Raw genomic sequence first — 24,747 nt, 5'->3', positions numbered from 1 at the left:
TCATGGACGGCCAATCTTCTGTCCTTTTCCTTCCACTTCAGACTGGATATCAGCTGGGTTTGGTTCCGTTGCTGGTGTCTGATTGAACTTGAGGCCACACGGAGGACAGGCGATCAAGCCAACCATCTGGTCAATCTGTCACTTGTAGATGCTCTTTAAGGGCAGGGAATATGTCCTCTCATCAGGAACACGATTGCAATTGGAGCTGGAGTTGATGACCTTTAATTCATGAGATTTAGGCCTGGGTACAGAATTTCCCTCTTCATCGGGCTCTCCTTCAGAAAAGAATACCTTCCAGGGTGATTCCCGTAGGTGTTTGTCCACAGATGCAATGTGTCCCTCAGTTGTAAACATGTATCTGGTTCCAGATTTGTGTACTGGATTCTCTTCATCAAATAGCAGATACAAGTATTTACAGGTCTCACTGTGAAAGAAGCTCTCCATCCGGTCCTCTTTGGATTTGTCTATGACGTGATGCAGCGTTGCGTACCCACATTTGACTTTTGTGTACTTTTCCAGACCCTGCAGAATATCCATTCCCACATGGAGGTAAAAGGGATTCTTGGTTGCCTGGAAGAGGAGATATGTAGATTCCACCAACTCTGGTCTCAGCAGGTAGAAGAGAACATCAGGGGCCTGCAGCTGCCAGTTACATCTCTCAGGCAGGGCCCCATGTCGTTTCCAGATGGCATAGTAAAAAGTGTGGAGACAGATGGCATCTTCCACATCTCCTATTAGAACCTGCAGTCCAGGGAAGAAGGCCTGCAGAGAGTCAATCCAGGTGTTCATCAGCTGTCCACTGAACATGTTCACATTGACATAGAGTGGGGGGTCTCCTTCTCCCTTGTTACAGGCCTCCCGACCTCTTCTTAAGTGGTTCTGAATACTCCAATATGCAGCATTAAACATTTCTAGGTCTTCTTTTTCTCCAAAGAGAATGTAAGATTTTAAGAGGTACTCATAGAAGGAGTCCAGGCCAGCACCCAAGCCACTCTGCTTTCCAACCCAATGGCCCGTCTGAATGTTCACGACATTGCCTAATAATCCGATGTCATTGCTCCAGAGGTTCCAGAGGGCTTTCACTGCTCGTCTGGCCACCCACTCAAATGTGGAGTCCCCCAGAAGTTGGCTCAGAATCCCAAACTCCACCAAAAGGGAACCAGCGCCTGCCGTGCACTTCTCATTATTGGCGTCAGGAGGGACGCCTGTCTTTAGATTGACCCGAGGATAGGGGATGCCTGTCTTGCTGTTTTCAAAGGCGGGGAGGAGTCACACGGGCAGGTCATGAGCCACGTGCAACAATTCATTATCATAATCCTGGATTGTCATGTCACCAAAGGGCTGCTTGGAGTCAGTTATTATTCTGTGAGCAGAAAGGAGGCTTCCCAGGACTCTTATTGTGGCCTCAAAGACTTGGATGGTAGAATCTTTGTCAAATGAAACTGTGCTGATCACTAACTTGGCTGCTTTCTGGAACTCGGATGAGTTTCCCATTATTGCAAGTGTATCCAATGCACCAACAAGAGTCAATTTATAGTTCCCTAGGACATCACTGATGTTCAAATTTGAAGGGTCCCCGCAGTCCGGCCCCCGGCCGCGGCAGTGGATGGGGTTGAGCTCATCATGCGGGAAGGGGTGCACCATGTAGTTGTCGTAGCCGAAGGCGGACATGCCCCGCGCCAGCTCACGCATCTGGGCGCGCAGCTGGGGCGGGAAGGCGCCGCTGTAGCGCTTCTCGTCATCGTCCCGGCCGCAGCCCCGGCCGCCCAGCACGTAGCCCCAGTGGGCTGGGCCGCACATGCCCGGCCCCGGGCGCCGCCCCGGGCACCGGAGGCTGCAACCACGACGGCCCCGACGGCCCCCCGGGCCCCGCGGCGGGCGGCGCGCGTTCGTCGGGGCCCCTCAGGCGCTGGAAGCCGAAGCTGAGCGGGAAGCGCTGGGAGAAGCCCATGCTGGGCCCCAGCCCGAAGACCAGCCATAGCATCCCTGGAGGCCGAGTCGGAGGAGCACCAGCCCCAGGACGAGCGCTAGCCATTGCTTCTGTATGTATTTTTACAGGGATTGTATTGAATCCTTAGATCAATTTGGGGAGAATTGCCATCTTAATATTGTCTTACAATCCATCAACATGAAATCGCTCTCCATTTATTTAGATATTTGATTTCTCCCAGATAATTTATTCTAATTTTCAGTGGACAAGTCTTGCATTTGTTTGTGAAATTCACTTTTTAGTATTTTATTATTTTTGATGCTTTTGTGGCTGGAATTGTTTTCTTAATTTCGTTTACAAATTGTTCATTCCTAGTATATAGAAATACAATTGATTTTTATGTCTTGATCTTGTATCCTGTGACCTTGCTGAGCTCACTTATTAGTTCTAATGTTTGTTTTGTTTCATTTTGTTTTGTGGATTCCTTACAGTTTTCTCCACACAGGATAATACTGTCCGCAAATAAAGATAATTTTACTTCTTCCTTTCCAATCTGGATGCCTTTCATTTCTTTCTTTCTCTCTTTTTTTTTTTTTATTCGCTTTTTTACCCATATTGTATGAGTTAGAACCTCCAGTACAATGTTAAATAGAAGTAGTGAAAGAAGTCTTTCTTGCCTTGTTCCTAATTGTAGGGAGAAAGCTTTACCCTATGATTTCTTCTTTGACCCATGGTTATTTTAGAGAAGTGTGCTGTTTAAAATCCAAATTACTTGGCAAATTTCTCATTTTTTTTTCCATTGTTGATTCCTAATTTAATTCCATTATGGTTGCAGAATACACTTTATATGATTTCAATGCTTTTAAAGGTAATGCTTTTGAATTATTAAATTCCCAGAGAATGATCCATGTTTACTTGGAAAAAATGCATATTCTGCTGGTTTGGTGGGAGTATAATATAAATGACAGGTCAAGTGGTGGTAGTGTTGTTTAAAACTATATCCTTGCTGATTTTCTTTCTAGATATTCTATCAATTATTGAGAATAGGGTATCGAAGTCTCCAACTACTATCATTGAACTGTCTATTTCTCCTTTCAGTTTTGTCAGTATTTGCTTCACCTGTTTTGGGACTTTTTTTGCTATGTGCATATACATTAAAACTGTTATATCTTCTTGATGAATTGACCCTTTTATCATTATGAAGTATCACTCTTACTCTCTAGTAATATGTTTGTATTAAAGTCTGTTTTGCCACATATAAGTATAATCCCTCCAGCTCTCTTTGGGTTACTGTTTGCATAGTACATCTTTTTCTATCCTTTCACTTTCTTCATGTCTTTAAATCTAAAATATGTCTTGAAGAAAATGCATAGTTGGATCTTATGTTTTAATCAGTCTGACATCTCTGACTTTTATTTGAAGTGTTTGATTCATTCACATTTAAGGTCATTACTGATATGTCTGGATTTACGTCTGCCATGTTTCTATTTGTTTCCTGTATATCTCATGTATTCTTTGTTTCTCTCTTCCTCTTTTACTGCCTTCCTTTGTGTTAAATGGATATTTTCCAGCGTTTAATTTAATTTATTTGTTTGTTTGTTTACTATATTTTTTCAGTTATTTTCTCAGTGGGATTCAATATGGATAAACATTGCAGTTAATTCCATAGTATTACTAACTTAATTCCAGTAAAATATAGATAGAAATTTACTTTGGTATAGGCTCATTTACTCTCCTCTCCTTTTTTTGCTATTCTTGTCATATATTTTGCACCTTTAAATAAGTCCAACAATGAATTTTTTAATTCTTGATTTATTCAATTGATGAGAAGTCATCTGTAATAGTATTTTTGTTGTCCTCTTTGTGGTAAATAGTTTTCTCTTACTGCTTTCAAGATTTTGTCTCTGTCTTTGTCTTTGGACAATTTGACCGTAATGAATCATGGTGTGGATCTCTTTGTGTTTATTTTATTTGGAGTCTGTTGAGATTGTTTAATGTGGAGATTACTGTTTTTTCTTCAAATTTTGAAAGTCTTAGGCCATTATTTCCTCAAATATTTTTTCTGCTCCTCTCTCTTCTCTCCTTCTGGGACTCCCATTATGTGTTATGTTGGAGCACTTTATGTGCTCCAAAGGTTTCTGAGGTACTGTTACCTTTTCTTCACAATTTGTCCTTTCTGTTCTTCAGATTGGATAATTTCTATTGTTCTATCTTTGAGTTTGCCAGTTCTTTCTCTTGCCATCTCATATCTTCTGTTGAGCCTCCTCTAGTAAATTTTTCAGTTCAGTTATTGTTCTTTTCAACCTGGAATTTCCATTTGGCCCTTTTAAAATATAATTTCTATCTCTTTATTGATATTCTGTATTTTATGAGTCATTTCTGTACTTTGAATTAATTTCTTAAATACAGTTTCTTTTGGTTCTTTGAACATATTTATAATAGCTGCTTTGAAATGTTTGTCTATTACATCCAATATCTGGGCCCCTCAGAAACAGTTTTTATTGAATGCTTTTTTCTTGAGAATAGGTCACTCTTACCTGGTCTTTGCATATACCGTAAAGTTTTTTTTGAAAACTGGACATTTTTGGTAATATATTATTGTAGCAAGTCTGAGTTCTGCCCTGATCTCCCCCAACCAGGGAGGTGACTGTGCTGATGATGATTCTGTTTTTTGTTTGCTGGTTTAGTGATTTGCCTGCACCATTCTGTGGTGACTGTCTCCTCCATCCTATGCAGCCACTGATGTCTTTGCTCAGTTTTGTTTTTTTAAATCTTTTTTATATTTCTAAGCCTGGCTTCCTAGGAGTCACCCATGTGTCAGTATACCTTAGTGGTCATCCAATGATTTGTCACACGTTGTGCTCAAATACATTTAGCCAACAAGGGCTGTGCCATTTGCCAAAGAATCTGTGTGTAGGTTGAGAAACATTCAAAGTTCAGGCAGTTTACACGTCTGCCCAAGGGCCCTTTGGTATCTTTTCTGCCTGTACACAAGGCCTCACGTCCGCCATGAGTGCATGGGTATTTAAGGATCTGTCTGGTCTCTTCTGAATGTGTGCTCAGCCTTGCACGTGCATGAAGCCTTCGACGCTGCCAGAGATATGTGGTAGTTTATCCAGATACACTATGGCTGTCTCATTTCCCATATCTCCCTGTTAAATTTCTGGCTAGTCGGCCAGTCTGTTTCTTGACCCAACCAGTACCCAAACCTCAGGCTCACTGCACTGACTTTTCATGTTCATTTGCTACTGAGATTGCTAACATGTCTAACAAAGTCGAGGAGTGTGGAGTTTTTCTGTGTTCCACTCCGAGTAAAATCAACCCCCTACAGCAGCAAAGTTGATGGTTTTTCCCCGCTTGTCCTGCCCTGGTAGAACTGCCATGCTGATGGAGCTGGGAAGAGGTTGGGTGCAACCCCAGGCTAAAACACCACAGACTCACATTGTTCTTACCTGAGATTCAGCAGTTTTTCTTGAATACGTACTTCTCAATTTGTTGTATGTCTTTGATCAATCTCTAGAATGCTAAGTGGCTATTTTTGCTTATTTTATACTTTTGTCTATTTTATGATTCCTTTTTTCAGGAAAGCATTTGATGAGCTCCTCACTCTGCCATTTTCCATTCCTGAAATAACTAGGTAGGTACATACATGCAGATATATAGATATAGATATCGAGTTCTTTATTCATATTCTTTAGAAATTCCTCTTCAAACTAAAGTCTTAAAGACTTACTCTCTTCACCTAAAAGGTCTTTATCTACTACTGTCTGTCAAAATGTTACTCATCTTTCATGTTCTCACACAATTTAAATTTTCACAGAAACCTTTCCTGATTTCCCTAGCTTTGAGTGATTCTTCTACATTTTCACATTCATAACTCTTTTATATTACATTTATTTGTAGATGTGTCTTTACCTCCCCTACTAGAGTGCCAGCTACTTGAGGACACAGTTAGTATCCTGGTTATCTTTTTTTTTTTTTTTTTTAATTTATTATTATTTTTTTTAATCTTCATTTTATTGAGACATATTCATATACCACGCAGTCATACAAAACAAATCGTACTTTCGATTGTTCACAGTACCATTACATAGTTGTACATTCATCACCCAAATCAATCCCTGACACCTTCATTAGCACACACACAAGAATAACAAGAATAATAATTAGAGTGAAAAAGAGCAATTGAAGTAAAAAAGAACACTGGGTACCTTTGTCTGTTTGTTTCCTTCCCCTATTTTTCTACTCATCCATCCATAAACTAGACAAAGTGGAGTGTGGTCCTTATGGCTTTCCCAATCCCATTGTCACCCCTCATAAGCTACATTTTTATACAACTGTCTTCGAGATTCATGGGTTCTGGGTTGTAGTTTGATAGTTTCAGGTATCCACCACCAGCTACCCCAATTCTTTAGAACCTAAAAAGGGTTGTCTAAAGTGTGCATAAGAGTGCCCACCAGAGTGACCTCTCGGCTCCTTTTGGATTCTCTCTGCCGCTGAAGTTTATTTCATTTCCTTTCACATCCCCCTTTTGGTCAAGAAGATGTTCTCCGTCCCACGATGCCAGGTCTACATTCCTCCCCGGGAGTCATATTGCACGTTGCCAGGGAGATTCACTCCCCTGGGTGTCTGATCCCACGTAGGGGGGAGGGCAGTGATTTCACCTTTCAAGTTGGCTTAGCTAGAGAGACAGGGCCACATCTGAGCAACAAAGAGGCATTCGGGAGGAGGCTCTTAGGCACAACCATAGGGAGGCCTAGCCTCTCCTTTGCAGCAACCGTCTTCCCAAGGGTAAAACCTGTGGTAGAGGGCCCAACCCATCAAACCACCAGTCCCCTATGTCTGGTCATGTTAGCAACCATGGAGGTGGGGTAGGCGAATACCCCTGCATTCTCCACAGGCTCCTCAAGGGGGCACTACATCTTTTTTTTTTCCTTGTTTTTTTTTTTTTTTTTTAACTTTCCCTTCTTTTTTAAATCAACTGTATGAAAAAAAAGTTAAAAAGAAAACAAACATACAATAAAAGAACATTTCAAAGAGACCATAACAAGGGAGTAAGAAAAAGACAACTAACCTAAGATAGCTGCTTAACTTCCAACATGTTCCTACTTTACCCCAAGAAAGTTACATAATATAGCAACATTTCTGTGAACTTGTTCCTACTATATCCATCAGAAATTAACAGACCATAGTCATTCCTGGGCATCCCCAGAACGTTAAATAGCTTATCTGTTCTTCTTGGATTATTGTTCCCCCTTCCTTAATTGCTCTCTATTGCTAGTTCCCCTACATTCTACATTATAAGCCATTTGTTTTACATTTTTCAAAGTTCACATTAGTGGTAGCATATAATATTTCTCTTTTTGTGCCTGGCTTATTTCGCTTAGCATTATGTCCTCAAGGTTCATCCATGTTGTCATATGTTTCACGACATCGTTCCTTCTTACTGCCACGTAGTATTCCATCGTGTGTATATACCACATTTTATTTATCCACTCATCTGTTGAAGGACATTTGGGTTGTTTCCATCTTTTGGCAATTGTGAATAATGCTGCTATGAACATTGGCGTGCAGATATCTGTTCATGTCACTGCTTTCCGATCTTCCGGGTATATACCGAGAAGTGCAATCGCTGGATCGAATAGTAACTCTATATCTAGTTTTCTAAGGAACTGCCAGACTGACTTCCAGAGTGGCTGAACCATTATACAGTCCCACCAACAGTGAATAAGAGTTCCAATTTCTCCACATCCCCTCCAGCATTTGTAGTTTCCTGTTTGTTTAATGGCAGCCATTCTAACCGGTGTTAGATGGTATCTCATTGTGGTCTTAATTTGCATCTCTCTAATAGCTAGTGAAGCTGAACATTTTTTCATGTGTTTCTTGGCCATTTGTATTTCCTCTTCAGAGAACTGTCTTTTCATATCTTTTTCCCATTTTATAATTGGGCCGACTGTACTGTTGTCATTGAGTTGTAGGATTTCTTTATATATGCAAGATATCAGTCTTTTGTCAGATACATGGTTTCCAAAAATTTTTTCCCATTGAGTTGGCTGCCTCTTTACCTTTTTGAGAAATTCCTTTGAGGTGCAGAAACTTCTAAGCTTGAGGAGTTCCCATTTATCTATTTTCTCTTTTGTTGCTTGTGCTTTGGGTGTAAAGTCTAGGAAGTGGCCGCCTAATACAAGGTCTTGAAGATGTTTTCCTACATTATCTTCTAGGAGTTTTATGGTACTTTCTTTTATATTGAGATCTTTGGTCCATTTTGAGTTAATTTTTGTGTAGGGGGTGAGGTAGGGGTCCTCTTTCATTCTTTTGGATATGGATATCCAACTCTCCCAGCCCCATTTGTTGAAAAGACCATTATGGCTCAGTTCAGTGACTTTGGGGGCCTTATCAAAGATCAGTCGGCCATAGATCTGAGGGTCTGTCTCCGAATTCTCAATTCGATTCCATTGATCTATATGTCTATCTTTGTGCCAGTACCATGCTGTTTTGGCAACTGTGGCTTTATAATAAGCTTCAAATTCAGGGAGTGTAAGTCCTCCCACTTCGTTTTTCTTGTATAGAGTGTCTTTGGCAATTCGAGGCATCTTCCCTTTCCAAATAAATTTGATAACTAGCTTTTCCAAGTCTGCAAAGTAGGTTGTTGGAATTTTGATTGGGATTGCATTGAATCTGTAGATGAGTTTGGGTAGAATTGACATCTTAATGACATTTAGTCTTCCTATCCATGAACATGGAATATTTTTCCATCTTTTAAGGTCCCCTTCTATTTATTTTAGTAGAGTTATGTAGTTTTCTTTGTATAGGTCTTTTACATCTTTGGTTAAGTTTATTCCTAGGTACTTGATTTTTTTAGTTGCTATTGAAAATGGTATCTTTTTCTTGAGTGTCTCTTCAGTTTGTTCATTTCTAGCATATAGAAACATTACTGACTTATGTGCATTAACCTTGTATCCCGCTACTTTGCTAAATTTGTTTATTAGCTCTAGTAGGTGTATCGTCGATTTCTCAGGGTTTTCTAGATATAAGATCATATCATCTGCAAACAATGACAGTTTTACTTCTTCTTTTCCAATTTGGATGCCTTTTATTTCTTTGTCTTGCCGGATTGCCCTGGCTAGCACTTCCAGCACAATGTTGAATAACAGTGGTGATAGCGGGCATTCTTGTCTTCTTCCTGATCTTAGAGGGAAGGCTTTCAGTCTCTCACCATTGAGTACTATGCTGGCTGTAGGTTTTTCATATATGCTCTTTATCATGTTGAGGAAGTTTCCTTCAATTCCTACCTTTTGCAGTGTTTTTATCAAAAAGGGATGTTGGATTTTGTCAAATGCTTTTTCAGCATCTATTGAGATGATCAATTGATTTTTCCCTTTTGACTTGTTAATGTGTTGTAATACATTGATTGATTTTCTTATGTTGAACCATCCTTGCATGCCTGGAATAAACCCCACTTGGTCATGGTGTATGATTTTTTTAATGTGTCTTTGGATTCGATTTGCAAGTATTTTGTTGAGGATTTTTGCATCTATATTCATTAGGGAGATTGGCCGGTAGTTTTCCTTTTTTGTAACATCTTTGCCTGGTTTTGGTATTAGATTGATGTTAGCTTCATAAAATGAGTTAGGTAGTGTTCCATTTTCTTCAATGTTTTGAAAGAGTTTGAGTAAGATTGGTGTCAGTTCTTTCTGGAAAGTTTGGTAGAATTCCCCTGTGAAGCCATCTGGCCCTGGGCATTTATTTGTGGGAAGCTTTTTGATGACTGATTGGATCTCTTTGCTTGTGATGGGTTGGTTGAGGTCTTCTATTTCTTCTCTGGTTAGTCTAGGTTGTTCATATGTTTCCAGGAAATTGTCCATTTCCTCTACATTATCCAGTTTGTTGCCATACAGTTGTTCATAGTATCCTCTTATAATTTTTTTAATTTCTTCAGGATCTGCAGTTATGTCACCTTTTTCATTCATTATTTTGTTTATATGAGTCTTCTCTCTTTTTGATTTTGTCAGTCTAGCTAGGGGCTTGTCAATCTTGTTGATCTTCTCAAAGAACCAACTTTTGGTGATATTTATCCTCTCTATTGTTTTTTTGTTCTCTATGTCATTTATTTCTGCTTTAATCCTTGTTATTTCTTTACTTCTACTTGGTTTAGGATTGGTTTGCTGTTCATTTTCTAGCTTCTTCAGTTGATCCATTAGTTCTTTGATTTTGGCTCTTTCTTCCTTTTTAATATATGCGTTTAGTTCTATAAATTTCCCCCTTGGCACTGCTTTTGCTGCATCCCATAGGTTTTGGTATGTTATGTTCTCATTTTCATTCGTCTCTATATATTTAGCAATTTCTCTTGCTATTTCTTCTTTAACCCATTGATTGTTTGGGAGTGTGTTGTTTAACCTCCAGGTATTTGTGAATTTTCTAAGTCTTTGATGGTTATTGACTTCTAATTGTATTCCATTGTGGTCAGAGAATGTGCTTTGAATAATTTCAATCTTTTTAAATTTATTGAGGCTTGTTTTATGTCCCAGCATGTGATCTATTCTGGAGAAAGTTCCATGAGCACTAGAAAAGTATGTGTATCCTGGTTATTTGGGATGTAATGTCCTGTATATGTCTGTTAAATCTAATTCATTTATCAGATTGTTTAGGTTTTCAATTTCCTTATTGGTCTTCTGTCTGGTTGATCTATCTATAGGAGAGAGTGATGTGTTGAAGTCTCCCACAATTATTGTGGAAACATCAATTGCTTCCTTTAGTTTTGCCAGTGTTTCTCTCATGTATTTTGTGGCACCTTGGTTGGGTGCATAGACATTTACGATTGTTATTTCTTCTTGCTGAATTGCCCCTTTTATTAGTACGTAGTGGCCTTCTTTGTCTCTCAAAACATCCCTGCATTTGAAGTCTATTTTATATGAGATTAATATTGCTACACCTGCTTTCTTTTGGCTGTAGCTTGCATGAAATATTTTTTTCCATCCTTTCACTTTCAGTTTCTTTGTGTCCCTGTGTCTAAGATGAGTCTCTTGTATGCAACATATTGATGGTTCATTTTTTTTGATCCATTCTGTGAATCTATATCTTTTAATTGGGGAGTTTAATCCATTTACATTCAACGTTATAACCGTGAAGGCATTTCTTGAATCGGCCATCTTATCCTTTGGTTTGTGTTTGTCATATTTTTCCCCTCTGTCTATTAATATCCTTTATTGTACCCATACCGAATCTCTTTAGTACTGAACCTTTCTCCAAGTCTCTCTGTCCTTTCTTTGTTTCTCTGTCTGTAGGGCTCCCTTCAGTATCTCCAGTAGGGCATGTCTCTTGTTAGCGAATTCTCTCAGCATTTGTTTGTCTGTGAAAAATTTAAGCTCTCCCTCAAATTTGAAGGAGAGCTTTGCTGGATAAAGTATTCTTGGCTGGAAATTTTTCTCACTCAGAATTTTAAGTATATCATGCCACTGCCTTCTTGCCTCCATGGTGGCTGCTGAGTAGTCACTACTTAGTCTTATGCTGTTTCCTTTGTATGTGGTGAATTGCTTTTCTCTTGCTGCTTTCAGAACTTGCTCCTTCTCTTCTGTGTTTGATAGTGTGATCAGTATATGTCTCGGAGTGGGTTTATTTGGATTTATTCTATTTGGAGTTCACTGAGCATTTATGATTTGTGTATTTATGTTGTTTAGAAGATTTGGGAAGTTTTCCCCAACAATTTCTTTGAATACTCTTCCTAGACCTTTACCCTTTTCTTCCCCTTCTGGGACACCAATGAGTCTTATATTTGGACGTTTCATATTATCTATCATATCCCTGAGGTCCGTTTCGATTTTTTCAATTTTTTTCCCCATTCTTTCTTTTATGCTTTCATTTTCCATTCTGTCATCTTCGAGGTCACTGATTCGTTGTTCAACTTCCTCTAGTCTTGTACTATGAGTGTCCAGAATCTTTTTAATATGGTCAACAGTTTCTTCAATTTCCATAAGATCATCCATTTTTTTTATTTAGTCTTGCAATGTCTTCTTTATGCTCTTCTAGGGTCTTCTTGATTTCCTTTATCTCCCGTACTATGGTCTCATTGTTCAGCTTTAGTTCTTTGAGTAGCTGCTCTAGGTGCTGTGTCTCTTCTGGTCTTTTGATTTGGGTGCTTGGGCTTGGGTTATCCATATCGTCTGGTTTTTTCATATGCTTTATAATTTTCTGTTGTTTTTGGCCTCGTGGCATTTGCTGAACTTGATAGGGTTCTTTTAGGATTTGTAGACCAATTGAAGTCCTTATCTCTAATTTATCAGATCTACAGCTTCGTGGAGTACACTTTCTCTAACTAACCAGCAGGTGGCGTCCACGAGCCACCTGTTCTCCACAAGCCAGTTCTCCCCTGCTTAGCCTTTTTGGTGAGTGGGGGAGTGAGTCTTGTGGGGTCCAATTGGTGTACCAAGCTTGCGTGTGTAGTTGGTGTTGCCTGCCCTGTATATGGGGCGTGTTTCTGGGCAGTCAGGGAGGGGGGGGTGGCTCTAACAATCAAATCTCCCTGGTGATCCTAGAGTTTTAAAGCTGCTGCAATAGTCTAATCCTTCAGTTCAGTCCTGCCACAGTTTGTCTCTGCCACTGACCCACAAGTCCTTGGTATTGGCGTATGGCTCCTGAGACTTGCAAGTGGGCCCCTCTTCCAGGCCGTGCACCCCGGGTCCTCTGTTGAGGGATGACTGTGCTATGTCACAGGTGAGTGCTGTCCCCCCAGGGCAGTTCTGGGCTGCTGGGCTGTGTAGGGAGGCTCCCAGTCTGCTGAAATGATGGCTGAATGGGGCTTTGTTAATTCACACTGCTCTACCTTCCCAACTCTGGGACAATCAGCTGAGGTTGCAGGGAAGGCTAATGTCCACGCCCAGTTTTGTGGTGTGTGCCTGTTATTTGAAGCACTTCCGTCACACTGGGTTGTCTGGGGCAGTTCTGGGCTATGGGGCTGGCGATGGGCAGGAGTGTTTCCTGTCCACCAGGATGATGGCTGTGAGCGGACACCCCCCTTTTCTTGGGAAGTTGTGGTGTTTAGTGAATTTTCTCAGCCACTGGATTATTGCGTTTTGTCTCAGAGCTCTCCTAGTTCTGCTCTTGACTTGACCTGCCCAAATAGCAAGTCTTTGAAGCTTTCTGTATTGGGCTTCTTAGAGTAATTGTTTTAGAAAAAGAAAAAAGGATTAAAAAAAAAAAACAAAAAAAAAAAAACGGGCCCTCCTCAGAGATCTAATGGGTTATTGAAATGTTAAGAGACAAAGCAACCAGGGCCATTAAGGAAAGGTCCACAGGGCAGAGAGATCAGCTTTTCTTCAGGATTTGCATATGCGCCTCAGGGCCCTTCCCCTTTCTATGTTCACCAGAACTCTAAAAATCCTCCACTTTTATTTTGGAGTTTTTCGTGTTGTTTTTTTTCTATGCCTGTCTCCTCTCTGCTGGGCTGGCTGCTCTCAGATTCTCTGGTGTCTGGTCTCAGTCTATCTATGGTTGGAGTTTGAATCAGTAGAATGAGTTTCCGATAAGGGCTGCCACTGCAGTTCTCCCTTCTCCTTCCCAGAGCTGACAGCCCCTCCTCCCCCGGGACTGAGCCTGGCAGGGAGGGGCGCGGGTCCCCTGGCCGCAAAAACTTACAGATTTCGCTGATCTCAGCAGTTCCACGTTTTCTTGAGTGTTGTATGAAGTATGCCCAAAGTCAGATTGCTCTGTGGTGTCCAGTCCACGCAGTTCCTGGCTTTCTACCTACTTTCCTGGAGGAGTAACTAAAACATACAGCTCACCAGTCTCCCTGGTTATCTTTTGATTCCTCTTAACAACTAACACAATTCCCTTAAAGGTTCATTGAATAGATACTCACCCTGGTTCTTAGATCCCTGTACCATTTCCACTAAACCAGGCTACCGCATTTAAGGGTTATTACAGTCCATTTCTCATGATTCTGAGTTTTCTAAGAAAAATGTTATCAAAGCCATGGACACTAAGGGAAAGTCTATACATTACAAAGCACTATATGGTGTGTTTTGTGTCTTTTCTCTGCAAAAGAGGGAAGTACACAATGCTGTTGGTATATAGGTTGTCCCTAGTGGGAGAAACAGGGATCCCTCATCAGTCAAGAGTCTGTAATCATAATTTTATATCTTTCCCTGACTGTGAGGCCTTAGACAAGTTATTTAATTTCACTAACCCTCAGTTTATTGTCTATAAAATGAGGGAACTAGACTAGAAAATTGGATGTGATTTATAGGTTAACTAATAGGGTTATTATAGTCCACACACATTTATTGTAATTTCACTTACTATATTCCAGAAACTCTAATAGAATCTATTACAGTTCCTGCCCTCAAAAAGTAACTGGCAGGCTAAATATTGTCACAAAAGCTATAATAGAAGTGTGCATTCAGTATTTGAGGGGCAGGAGGAGCATGTAATCAAGCTTAGTATGGGTTTGGGAGGGGATATCTTATTCTTGAAATAAACTGACATTTGAGCTGAATTTTAAGAGGAAGTAAAGAGTTTGAAGATAAAATGAAAGGGAGCTATGTGATAAGGAAAGATACTGAAGAATCCAGAGCACAGGTATGGAGACTAGCTTTGAACATGAGAAAGGACATCCATTTCACCGAGACCCATTAAACAACCCTCTCATGCAGTCCTTTTCAGGCACTGAGACTGCTCTGTACTTGGCCCAGTTTAGAAACAGGGATGCCCACCACGATCCCCAGGAGTGGCTCTCCCTTCTGAAAGTCTGAGTTCAATCCTTCACCAGTACCAAAGAGCCTATGAGGTACAAAAAATGGGTTATTGCAGGAACTCCCCTAGGAATATTTTTCAAAAATATTCATCAAAACTTTGGATGAGACCCAAACTAATTAGCTTGGGCAAAGTATTTTGAAACAGTTCAGCAGTTAAGAATCCAGAAACATTTGCCACTAGAGGGCGATCATCTCAATTTTTAAAAAACCTTCAGCTGGTTGAAGCGTGGAAAGTTAGGGATGCCCTGAAACCCCTAACAAGTTTTTCAGTACACCCTGATGTGGGCTAATCAGGAGGGATGCCCCAGTTCTTGGGGGCTCAGGCAAACCTGCGGCACTGAGAGCTGTCCGAGACTTGTCGCAGCCTCAACACAGGATTCTGTTTGCCCCTGGGCTCGTACCCCACTGAAACTGAGTCAATTATTGCCTGAAAAGGACGTCTCCATTTTCTTCAAAACATACTGCTCTCCCTTTAAAGGATTTGGATTAATAAGAGTTATTAGAAGATGAAAAAATTATCATCTCCTATCAGAACTCAGTCTAGGAAAATTCTAATTTGCACCCTATAAATGATTTTTACCTCATGCAAGACAATAGGTATATTGTTGAATAGTAAATTTAATGACATTTTGTAAATCAAATAGTAATTTCTCAGTTATTGTTGTATATAAAACTCTGCTTAAGTCCTTTTGGAATTTTTGTTACCTTAAGCATTTATTGAACATCTACTATGTGCCAGAACTGTACAAATCACTGGAAGTACAAAGCCAACTTGTGGACTCCTAACTTGTGGAACTCCTAGAATAGAAGAAGACATATCATCAAGTCAAAAATTATGTTTGGCTGGTAAAGATGGGTACCAAATGCTACTGGAACTTAGGGAAGAGAAACTGCTGGGGAGGTGGTGGGATGGGTAATGGGACAAGACAGCAACAAAACTAGTAATAATGGGCTGTGATTATAAGTCTTTCTCTTCTTTAAAGCAGGAGAAGTGAGTTTGCCTAAGCAAGGATGACGTTTGGGGGCTAGATAATATCCCCTGGAGTAGAGAAGGGACACTCGTGTGGTGAAAAGAGAGTGGAGGGGAATCCAAACCACCCTAACTCGAGCTTTCAGAGAAAAACCACCCATTTGACTGAAGTTTGAGGAATGAGACGTTTGGTGGATGTAGTTGGAATCTGACTGCAGCAAGCAAGGGAAAGGCACTCTAGGAATAGGAAACATCATATTTAAGGCACTGAGGCAAGAAGGAGTTTGCAGTTTACAGCAATCTATCCTTCCAGGCAGGGCTGCGAAGCGTTAGCCCAGTGCCTGCTTTGTTTGAGGAGCAGTAAGCAGGCCAGAGCAGGATGAGCCGAGGGAGAGGGGAAGGAGAGGCAACCAGGGAAATAATAGCAGTCCAGTAGCCTAAGATGGCTGTTGTAAATGGGCTATTGTAAAAACTTTGGCTTTTATGCTGAGTGAGAAGGAGCTCCTGGAAGACTGCACAGAGGTGCACTGTGGTCTGCTCTGTGCAACATGATCACTCTGGCTTTTGTGGGAAGAACAGATTGTAGAGAAACCACGGTAAGCGAAGGGAGAACAGAGAGAAGGCTACTGAAATAATCCAAGTGAGGAATGGTGATGACTGAGACTGGTAGTGAAGGCAGTGATTTGGTCTGTATTTTGGAGGTAAAGCTGATTTGTTCATGGATCAGATGTGGGTATGAGAGAGAGAAAAAGAGAGAAGTCATGGGTGACACCAAAGTTTTTGACCTGAGCAGAAACTGAATGGGGAAGATTAAGATTTAGGAGATGTGATGGTTGGGTTCATGTGTCAACTTGGCCAGGTGATAGTACCCAGCTGTCTGGTCAAGCAAACACTGTCCTAACAATTGCTGTGAGGACGTTTGTGGCTGGTTAATAAACCAACAGGCTGGTTTATTAAATCATTGGTCAATTGACTGCAGCTGTCACTGATGACTCACCAAAGAGCGTGCCTTCCACAATGAGAGAACGCAATTGGCTGGATTTAATCCAATTAATCAGTTGAAGACTTATAAGCGAGACAGATAGAGGATCTTCACTTCTTCTTTGGCTGCCCAGTGAAGCATTTCCTGAGGAGTTCATCGAAGTTGCCAGTTCATTTTCTGAGGAGTTCATCGGACATCTTCCTTGGAGTTGACGGTTTGCTGACTGCTCTACAGAATTTGGACTTTTGCATACCCACAGTCACATGAGTCACTTTTACAAATTTGATACTCAGAGACACCTCTCATTGATTCTGTTTCCCTAGAGAACCCTAACTAATACAACTTGGTACTGGGAGTGGTTCTTGATAAACAGAATCTTAAAATGGGCTTTTACAATTTGTTTTCTGCTCTGATTAGATTCAAAGGCACTAATGACTCTATTTCCAATAATCAAGAGGGCACTGACAGTCCATGGCATGAGTTGGCAAAGGAGATACGCAAAATAGCACCGTTTGAGTCTCCTAATCATACTCTAGTACGAAGCAAGGCTCTGGGTGACAGCGTTTTCGACACCTTCACAGAGTTTTGCAGAATTGAGAGGTATAATGATGTTGGCTGGCTGCTCTTAGATACTTTGGATAAAGTTGTAAGAGAAAGGGATGAGCTAAAGGCTTCAAATTCAAAACTTAAACGCCATATGACAGATGTAAAGGTGTCTATGTGTGCCCTGAAAGAAAATCTTATTTCCTGTGTCCGCAGACTGGAAGTTTCTGAAAACCAGACGCAGATTCTCATTGTGCGAGTAGCAGATTTACAATGTAAATCTCAACCTCTCAGGGTGTCTGCTGTTAAAGTAAAGGCACTGATTGGAAAAGAATGGGATCCAGAAACTTGGGATGGGGACATATGGATTGATAATAATGGCAGTGAGGACATTGGAACCCTGGATTCTTTTGAGTCATTGTTAGATTTACCTGTACAGGGCTGTCCTGGGGAAACAGTTTCCCCACCCCCAGTCTGCCCTAGGGAGCCTGCCATCCAACCCCCACCTAAAGAGATTAACCCTTCAGTGCCTGCTAAGCCTGTAATCACCTCCCCTGAGGAAGCAGCCCTCACTCCTCTGTCTGGAGAAATTAATCCTGTTTTAAGAGATGAAAATGCAACAGAATGTCCTGAGGTAAATGGCTTGAGGGATAATTCTAACTCTTTTCATGACCCACCCTCACCACCAGTCTTTGCTTCAAGACCTATAACTAGACTAAAGTCCCAACAGGACCCAAAGGGTGAGATAGAAAGTGTGACCCATGAGGAAGTACGCTATACTCCAAAGGAACTGTATGAGTTTTCCAACTTATACAGACAGAAACCAGGGGAATATGTGTGGGAATGGATATTAAGGGTGTGGGATAATGGTGGAAGGAATGTAAGGTTGGATCAGGCTGAATTTACTGAAATGGGTCCACTACATTCAATATTGTAGCTCGAGGGGTTAGAAAGGGCGTTAACAGTCTGGGTGGTTGGCTGAAACATGGATCAAAAGGTGGCCGGCATCACCAGAGGTTGAAATGCCAGAACTGCCCTGGTACAATGTGGAGGAGGGGATTCAAAGGCTTAGAGAGACTGGAATGTTAGAGTGGATTTATCATGGAAGACCTGCTCACACACCCCTGGAATGTCCAGAGGACACACCTTTTACCAGGACTGTGAGGAATAAATTTGTGAGACTAGCTCCATCATCCCTGAAGAGCTCTGTAGTCGCCCTTCTCTGTAGATCAGATATTACTGGAGGAACTGCTGCCACTGAGCTGGAATCCTTAAACACAATGGGGATAATCAGGTCCCGAGTTGGCAGAAGCCAAGTGGCTGCAGTTAATCGCCACAGACAAGGTGAGTGTGGCTACCATAATGGAAAACAGGCTCAAAGCAGTAATCAAAATAATATGACTTGCAGAGACTTATGGCATTGGCTAGTGGATCATGGAGTATCAAGTAGTAAAATAGATGGGCAATTGACTAAATTCTTGTTTGAACTATATAGGCAGAAGAATTCTAGGTCATGTGAACAAAAGTCTCCTTTGAATTACAAAAACAGAGAGTCACGGCCCCTTAACCAATTCCGAGACTTGAGACAGTTTACAGATCCAGAGCCCCTTGAATGAAGGGAAGGCCAGGTACCCTTGGGGAAGGACCCTGTTACACTGCCAAAAATTTATACTGTTAATCTTCCTCCCAGTGTTCCCCAGGGGGACCTACAGCCTTTTACCAGGGTAACTGTGCATTGGGGAAAAGGAAACGATCAGATATTTCGTGGATTATTAGACACCGGTTCAGAAGTGACATTAATTCCCAGAGACCCAAAACGTCACTCTGGTCCACCAGTCAGAGTTGGGGTTTATAGAGGTCAGGTGATTGATGGAGTTTTAACTCAGATCCATCTCACAGTGGGTCCAGTGGGTCCCCGGACCCATTCTGTGGTTATTTCCCCAGTGCCGGAATGCATAATTGGAATAGACATACTCAGCAATTGGCAGAATCCTCACATTGGTTCCCTGACTCATGGAGTGAGGGCTATTATGGGGGGAAAGGCCAAGTGGAAGCCCCTAGAACTGCCCCTGCCTAGCAAAATAGTGAACCAGAAGCAATACCAGATTCCTGGAGGGATTGCAGAGATTAATGCCACTCTTAAGGACTTGAAGGATGCAGGGGTGGGGATTCCCACCACATCCCCATTCAACTCTCCTATTTGGCCTGTGCAGAAAACAGATGGGTCTTGGAGGATGACTGTGGATTATCGTAAGCTTCACCAGGTGGTGACTCCAATTGCAGCTGCTTTTCCCTGGTACCTGGTATGCAGCTATTGATCTGGCAAATGCTTTTTTCTCAATTGCTGTCAGTAAGGACCACCAGAAACAGTTTGCATTCGGCTGGCAAGGCCAGCAGTTTACATTCACTGTGCTACCACAGGGTTATATCAACTCTCCAGCCCTATGTCATAATATTGTCCACAGGGATCTTTATCATTTCTCCCTCCCACAAGATATCACACTGGTCCATTATATTGATGATATCATGTTGATTGGACCTACTGAGCAAGAAGTAGCAACTACTCTAGATTTGTTGGTAAGGTATTTGCATGGCAGAGGCTGGGAGATAAATCCAACAAAAATACAGGGGCCTTCCACCTCAGTAAAATTTCTAGGTGTCCAGTGGTGTGGGGCCTGTCAAGATATTCCTTCTAAGGTGAAGAATAAGCTGTTGTACCTGGTCCCTCCTACAACCAAAAAAGAGGCACAACGCTTAGTTGGCTTCTTCGGATTTTGGAGACAACATATTCCTCATTTAGGTGGGCTACTCCTGCCCATTTACCGAGTGACCAGGAAAGCTTCTAGTTTTGAGTGGGAACTGGAACAAGATGAGGCTCTGGACAGGTCCAGGCTGCTGTGCAAGCTGCTCTGCCACTTGGACCATATGATCCAGCTGACCCAGTGGTGCTGGAAGTGTCAGTGGCAAATAGAGATGCTGTTTGGAGTCTTTGGCAGGCTCCTATAGGAGAATCACAATGCAGGCCCTTAGGATTTTGGAGTAAAGCTTTACCATCCTCTGCAGATAACTACTCTCCATTTGAGAAACAGCTGTTGGCCTGCTACTGGGCCTTGGTAGAGACAGAAAGTTTAACCATGGGCCACCAAGTTACCCTGAGACCTGAGTTACCTATCATGAGTTGGGTATTGTCTGACCCACCAAGCCATAAAGTTGGGCGTGCACAGCAGCACTCCATCATAAAATGGAAATGGTATATAAGAGATAGAGCTCAAGTGGGTCCTGAAAGTACAAGTAACTTACATGAGGAAGTGGCCCAAATGCCCATGGCCCCCACTGCTTCCACCTTACCTTCTCTTTCCCAGCCCACAGCTATGGCATCTTGGGGAGTTCCTTACAGTCAGTTGACTGAGGAAGAGAGGACTCGGGCCTGGTTTACAGATGGTTCTGCACGATATGCAGGCATCACCCGAAAGTGGACAGCTGCAGCACTGCAGCCCCTTTCTGGGATATCCCTGAAGGACAGTGATGAGGGGAAATCCTCCCAGTAGGCAGAACTTCAAGCAGTGCACCTGGTTGTTCACTTTGCTTGGAAGGAGAACTGGCCAAAGGTGCGTTTGTATACTGATTCCTGGGCTGTTGCTAATGGTTTGGCTGGATGGTCAGGGACTTGGAAGGAACATGATTGGAAGATTGGTGACAAAGAAGTCTGGGGAAGGGTTATGTGGATAGATCTTTCTGAGTGGGCAAACAACATGAAGATATTTGTGTCCCACATGAATGCTCACCAGAGGGTGACTTCAGCAGAAGAAGATTTTAATAACCAAGTGGATAAAATGACCCGTTTGGTGGATACCCATCAGCCTCTTTCCCCAGCAACTCCTGTCATTGCCCAATGGGCTCATGAACAAAGTGGTCATGGCAGTAGGGATGGAGGTTATGCATGGGCTCAGCAACATAGATTTCCACTCACCAAGGCTGACCTGACCACAGCCACTGCTGAGTGCCCAATCTGCCAGCAGCAGAGACCCACACTCAGTCCCCGATATGGTGCCCTTCCCCGAGGTGATCAGCCTGCTACCCGGTGGCAGGTTGATTACATTGGACCACTTCCATCATGGAAGGGGCAGTGATTTGTTCTTACTGGAATAGACACATACTCTGGATATGGGTTTGCCTTCCCTGCACGCATGCTTCTGCCAAAACTACCATCCGTGGACTTACAGAATGCCTTATCCACCGTCATGGTATTCCACACAGCATTGCTTCAGACCAAGGACCCACTTCACAGCAAATGACATGAGGGAATGGGCACATGCTCTTGGGATTCTGTGGTCTTAAACATGTTCCCCATCATCCAGAGTCACGTGAGTCACTTTTACAAATTTGATAGTCAGAGACATCTCTCATTGATTCTGTTTCGCTAGAGAACCCCGACTAATACAGGAGGGGTGCAGTTAGAAATTTGTCCTTGAACATGTTAATTTTGCAGTTCTTACTAGATATCTAAATGGACCTGGGAGCTAAGTAGTTGACTATGTGAATCTGGAATACAGGAGAGGTCAGGGCTGGAGATAGAAATTTGGTCCTTCATCCAACATATAGCCATTTAGATTGGTTGAGATCACTTAGGGAGGTAGTAGAGATAGAGAAAAGAAATCCAAGGACTGAGCCTTTACGTACTACAATGTGTGTAGGTCTGTGAGATGAGAGGGAAACAACAAATGAGACTGAGTGAGGTGGGAGGAGAACATGGAAGCCAAGTGAAGGTAGTGGTTCAAGAAGGGGGGAGTGAGCAGCTGCTACTGATAAGTAAGATGAGGAATGAAAATTGACCATTGGATTTGACAACATAGAGATCATTGATGACATTAACAGAAAGTGTTCCGTGTAATGGGGGAGACAAAAGCCAGCTCAGAATGGATTCAAGAAGAAATAGGAACAGAAGTGGATACACTGAGTGTAATCAACCCTTTAAAGGAGTTTTGCTGCAATAGGAAGCAGAAAAATGGGTGGTGGCCGGGGGAGATATGGGATCAAAAGATTTTCTTTTATAGGGAGATATTGCAACATGTTTATTTTCTGATGGGAACGATCCTGTAGTGAGGGAAAATTTGGTGTTGTAGGAGAGAGGATAATTGCTGGAGCCATGTTCTTAGGCTGGAGCCCTGGAATCCAGTGCACAAATGGAGACCATGCCCTCACAGGGGAGTTTGGAAAGTTCATTCATTGTAACAGGAGGGAAAGCAGAGTGTATAGAAAGAGATGGGGGTAAGAGAGTATTGGGAGGTGGGTGCAAGTAGAAGATCTCTTCTGATTGCTTCCATTTTCTCGGTGAAGTAGGAAATAAGAACATTAGTTAAAGTGGACATAAGGGAGGGTGTGTTGGGACTTGAGGAGAAGATGAGAAAAAAAATAAGAAATGGTTTCATAAGAAAATGGGACTATGAAGGACTAGCAAAATCTCCTCAGTTTTATTATCTGTCAATTGGAATAATGTTACCTAAGGATTTTCCACCAACCCTCTCATGAGGACAATTTTAAAAGCCAAATGAATTTTAAAACAAAAAAGGGAAATAAGTCTTTTTAGAACACCGTTCTAAAAGTGGTGGTAAGGAACAATCATCAGAAATCTAGGAGTGAAACCAAAGAAGTAAGCCCTGTGCATGAAGTCAGTGTTGACCTGAGGGCATTTGCTTAAAAGGAAGAAACATCCTATACACTGAGTTCCTTTCCTCATCTTTCTGGAAGACAGAGTCAAAATCTTTCCGTTATCAGTCACACAGCCAGATTCCCAGTCTTTTGGGCTGATCTTCAATTCTATGTACATTTATAGGACACTGCAAGACACTCTGATAACCACTGTAGGGAGAAGAATTAGGCAGGTCCTCTGTCCCCAGGGATCCCACATTCTGGTGGATGGTGGGGCAGGGGAGTTCAGGAAATTGTCTCTGAAGGCTCAAGTATAAATGCACATGTGGCCTGGAGATTGGGTCATTTGTTCCTTCCCATCCACCTTGAGAAGCAGAAAGCAGTGTGACAAAGGAAGAGGAAGAGGACCCCAGAGGAGGAAGGGAAAGAAGAGTGGGGTGGGAGTGGCAGTGGGGTCTCCCAGGGACTCTGCCTGCAGGCGTCATACCCTGGGCACCTGTGCCTTGGCTGCCCTCAGGGAGCAGAAAGCTGCAGAGTGCAGCCCCCCACCCTCAGCACCCAGGATCTTTCATCAGACGTGGCACTTCAGGGTCCTCTGTCCTTATAGGAAAGTCCCAGGCCTTTAGTAGAGCCCCTCTGTGCTCTGGCCAGATCTGCTCATTTTTTCTAGCTTTATCACCCACCACTCCCTGCTTCACACTTTACACTTTCACAGCACCAAATGGGCAGCTCAGTTGGCTGACAGGGAAGGGAAATAAACTGGGTCAAAGGAGCCAGAGGGAAAAAGAATATCACAAGCGGGCACCTGGTGTGGATGTGTAAGGATGGAAGAAGGGAAGGCTGTTAGGAAACAGGTATTGTACGTGTGGAAGAGTGCATGGGTATACGTGGGTATGTGTCTCACTCTGTGTGACCTTGAGGAGGAGTTATAGATGGTGGAGGTTGACGTCCTGGGGTGGCTCCTGGCCCTCTTTGTCAAATCCCACCCCTCTTGACCATGTGACTAAGCCCTGCTACTGGCGTCCAGCAGTAACTCCCACACTCCTGTGCTTGGCAAAAGGTATTTTAAGCCAGAAGGAGCAAGGCCAGAGGTAACTAGTTAGCCCCATCCCTATACATAGGGCCCAGCACAGCACCATCTCCCCCGAGTCTAAATAGGCAGCACCTCTGGGAAGGCAACCTTATGTGGCAGTGGGGTCTGTGTCATCAGTATCCTTCAACACAAGAAACAGTAACCAACTTTGGTCACTTACGCAAAAGGGTTTTATGGGAAGGATATTCAGGGCTCAATGTGCAGAGAGCTGGAGGCATAGACTTGGAGATTGGGAGGAACCAGGGCCTCAGGAAGGCAGGCCGCAGAAACGAGGCCAGGAGGCCACTGCCAGACACAGTCTCCTCTGTGGACCCACGGCAGGCTGGTCTTAGTGCTCCCTGGCTTTGCAGCCTCACGGGAGGTTTGAAGTTGGTGTTTGGGGGAACAGTGGAGAGGAGTCCAATCATTCATTCTGCCTGCCAGGGAGAGGCAACTTTCTGCCCATCAAGACTCACACAGTAAAGGATTCCCTAAAGCTTGGAAGGGTGTTCAGGTTCTGGAGAGCAACAACAACAAAAGACAAATATTTCTTGCAAAGTTAAACGCATTGGGTTCAAATAATCCCAGGTCTGTTCCATATTCACTCTATGACCTTGAGCCATGAATTTAACACCCCTAAGACTCACAGGATGGTTGGTTGTGAATTGAATCAGGTTCCTTACAATAGACATGTTCAAGCCTTAATCCACGTTCCTGTGGATGTGAACCCATTTGTAAATAGGACCTTTGTAGATGCTATAAGTTAAGGTGTGCCCAGACTAAATGAGGGTGAGCTTTTATCCAATATGGCAGAAGTCCTTTAAGCAAAGGAAATTGGACACAGAAATAGTA

At 42.5% G+C, this 24,747-nt stretch overlaps 1 protein-coding gene across 1 annotated transcript in view; it reads right to left on the bottom strand.

Annotated features, from left to right (window-relative positions):
* The window catches only part of LOC119513179 (ER degradation-enhancing alpha-mannosidase-like protein 1), a 41,452-nt gene continuing 16,705 nt past the window's right edge, over positions 1-24,747 (bottom strand). Inside the window, 4 exon segments of the mRNA XM_037808159.1 lie at positions 1-1,812; positions 1,814-1,989; positions 1,992-2,040; positions 14,608-14,704. Coding sequence (XP_037664087.1) covers positions 1-1,812; positions 1,814-1,989; positions 1,992-2,040; positions 14,608-14,704 — 2,134 coding nt within the window.

Source organism: Choloepus didactylus, chromosome 2 (assembly GCF_015220235.1).
Source record: "Choloepus didactylus isolate mChoDid1 chromosome 2, mChoDid1.pri, whole genome shotgun sequence".
NCBI classification, from domain to species: domain Eukaryota; kingdom Metazoa; phylum Chordata; class Mammalia; order Pilosa; family Megalonychidae; genus Choloepus; species Choloepus didactylus.
Note: the sequence above shows the minus strand (reverse complement) of the source record. Positions and strands in the feature narration are given on the sequence as shown.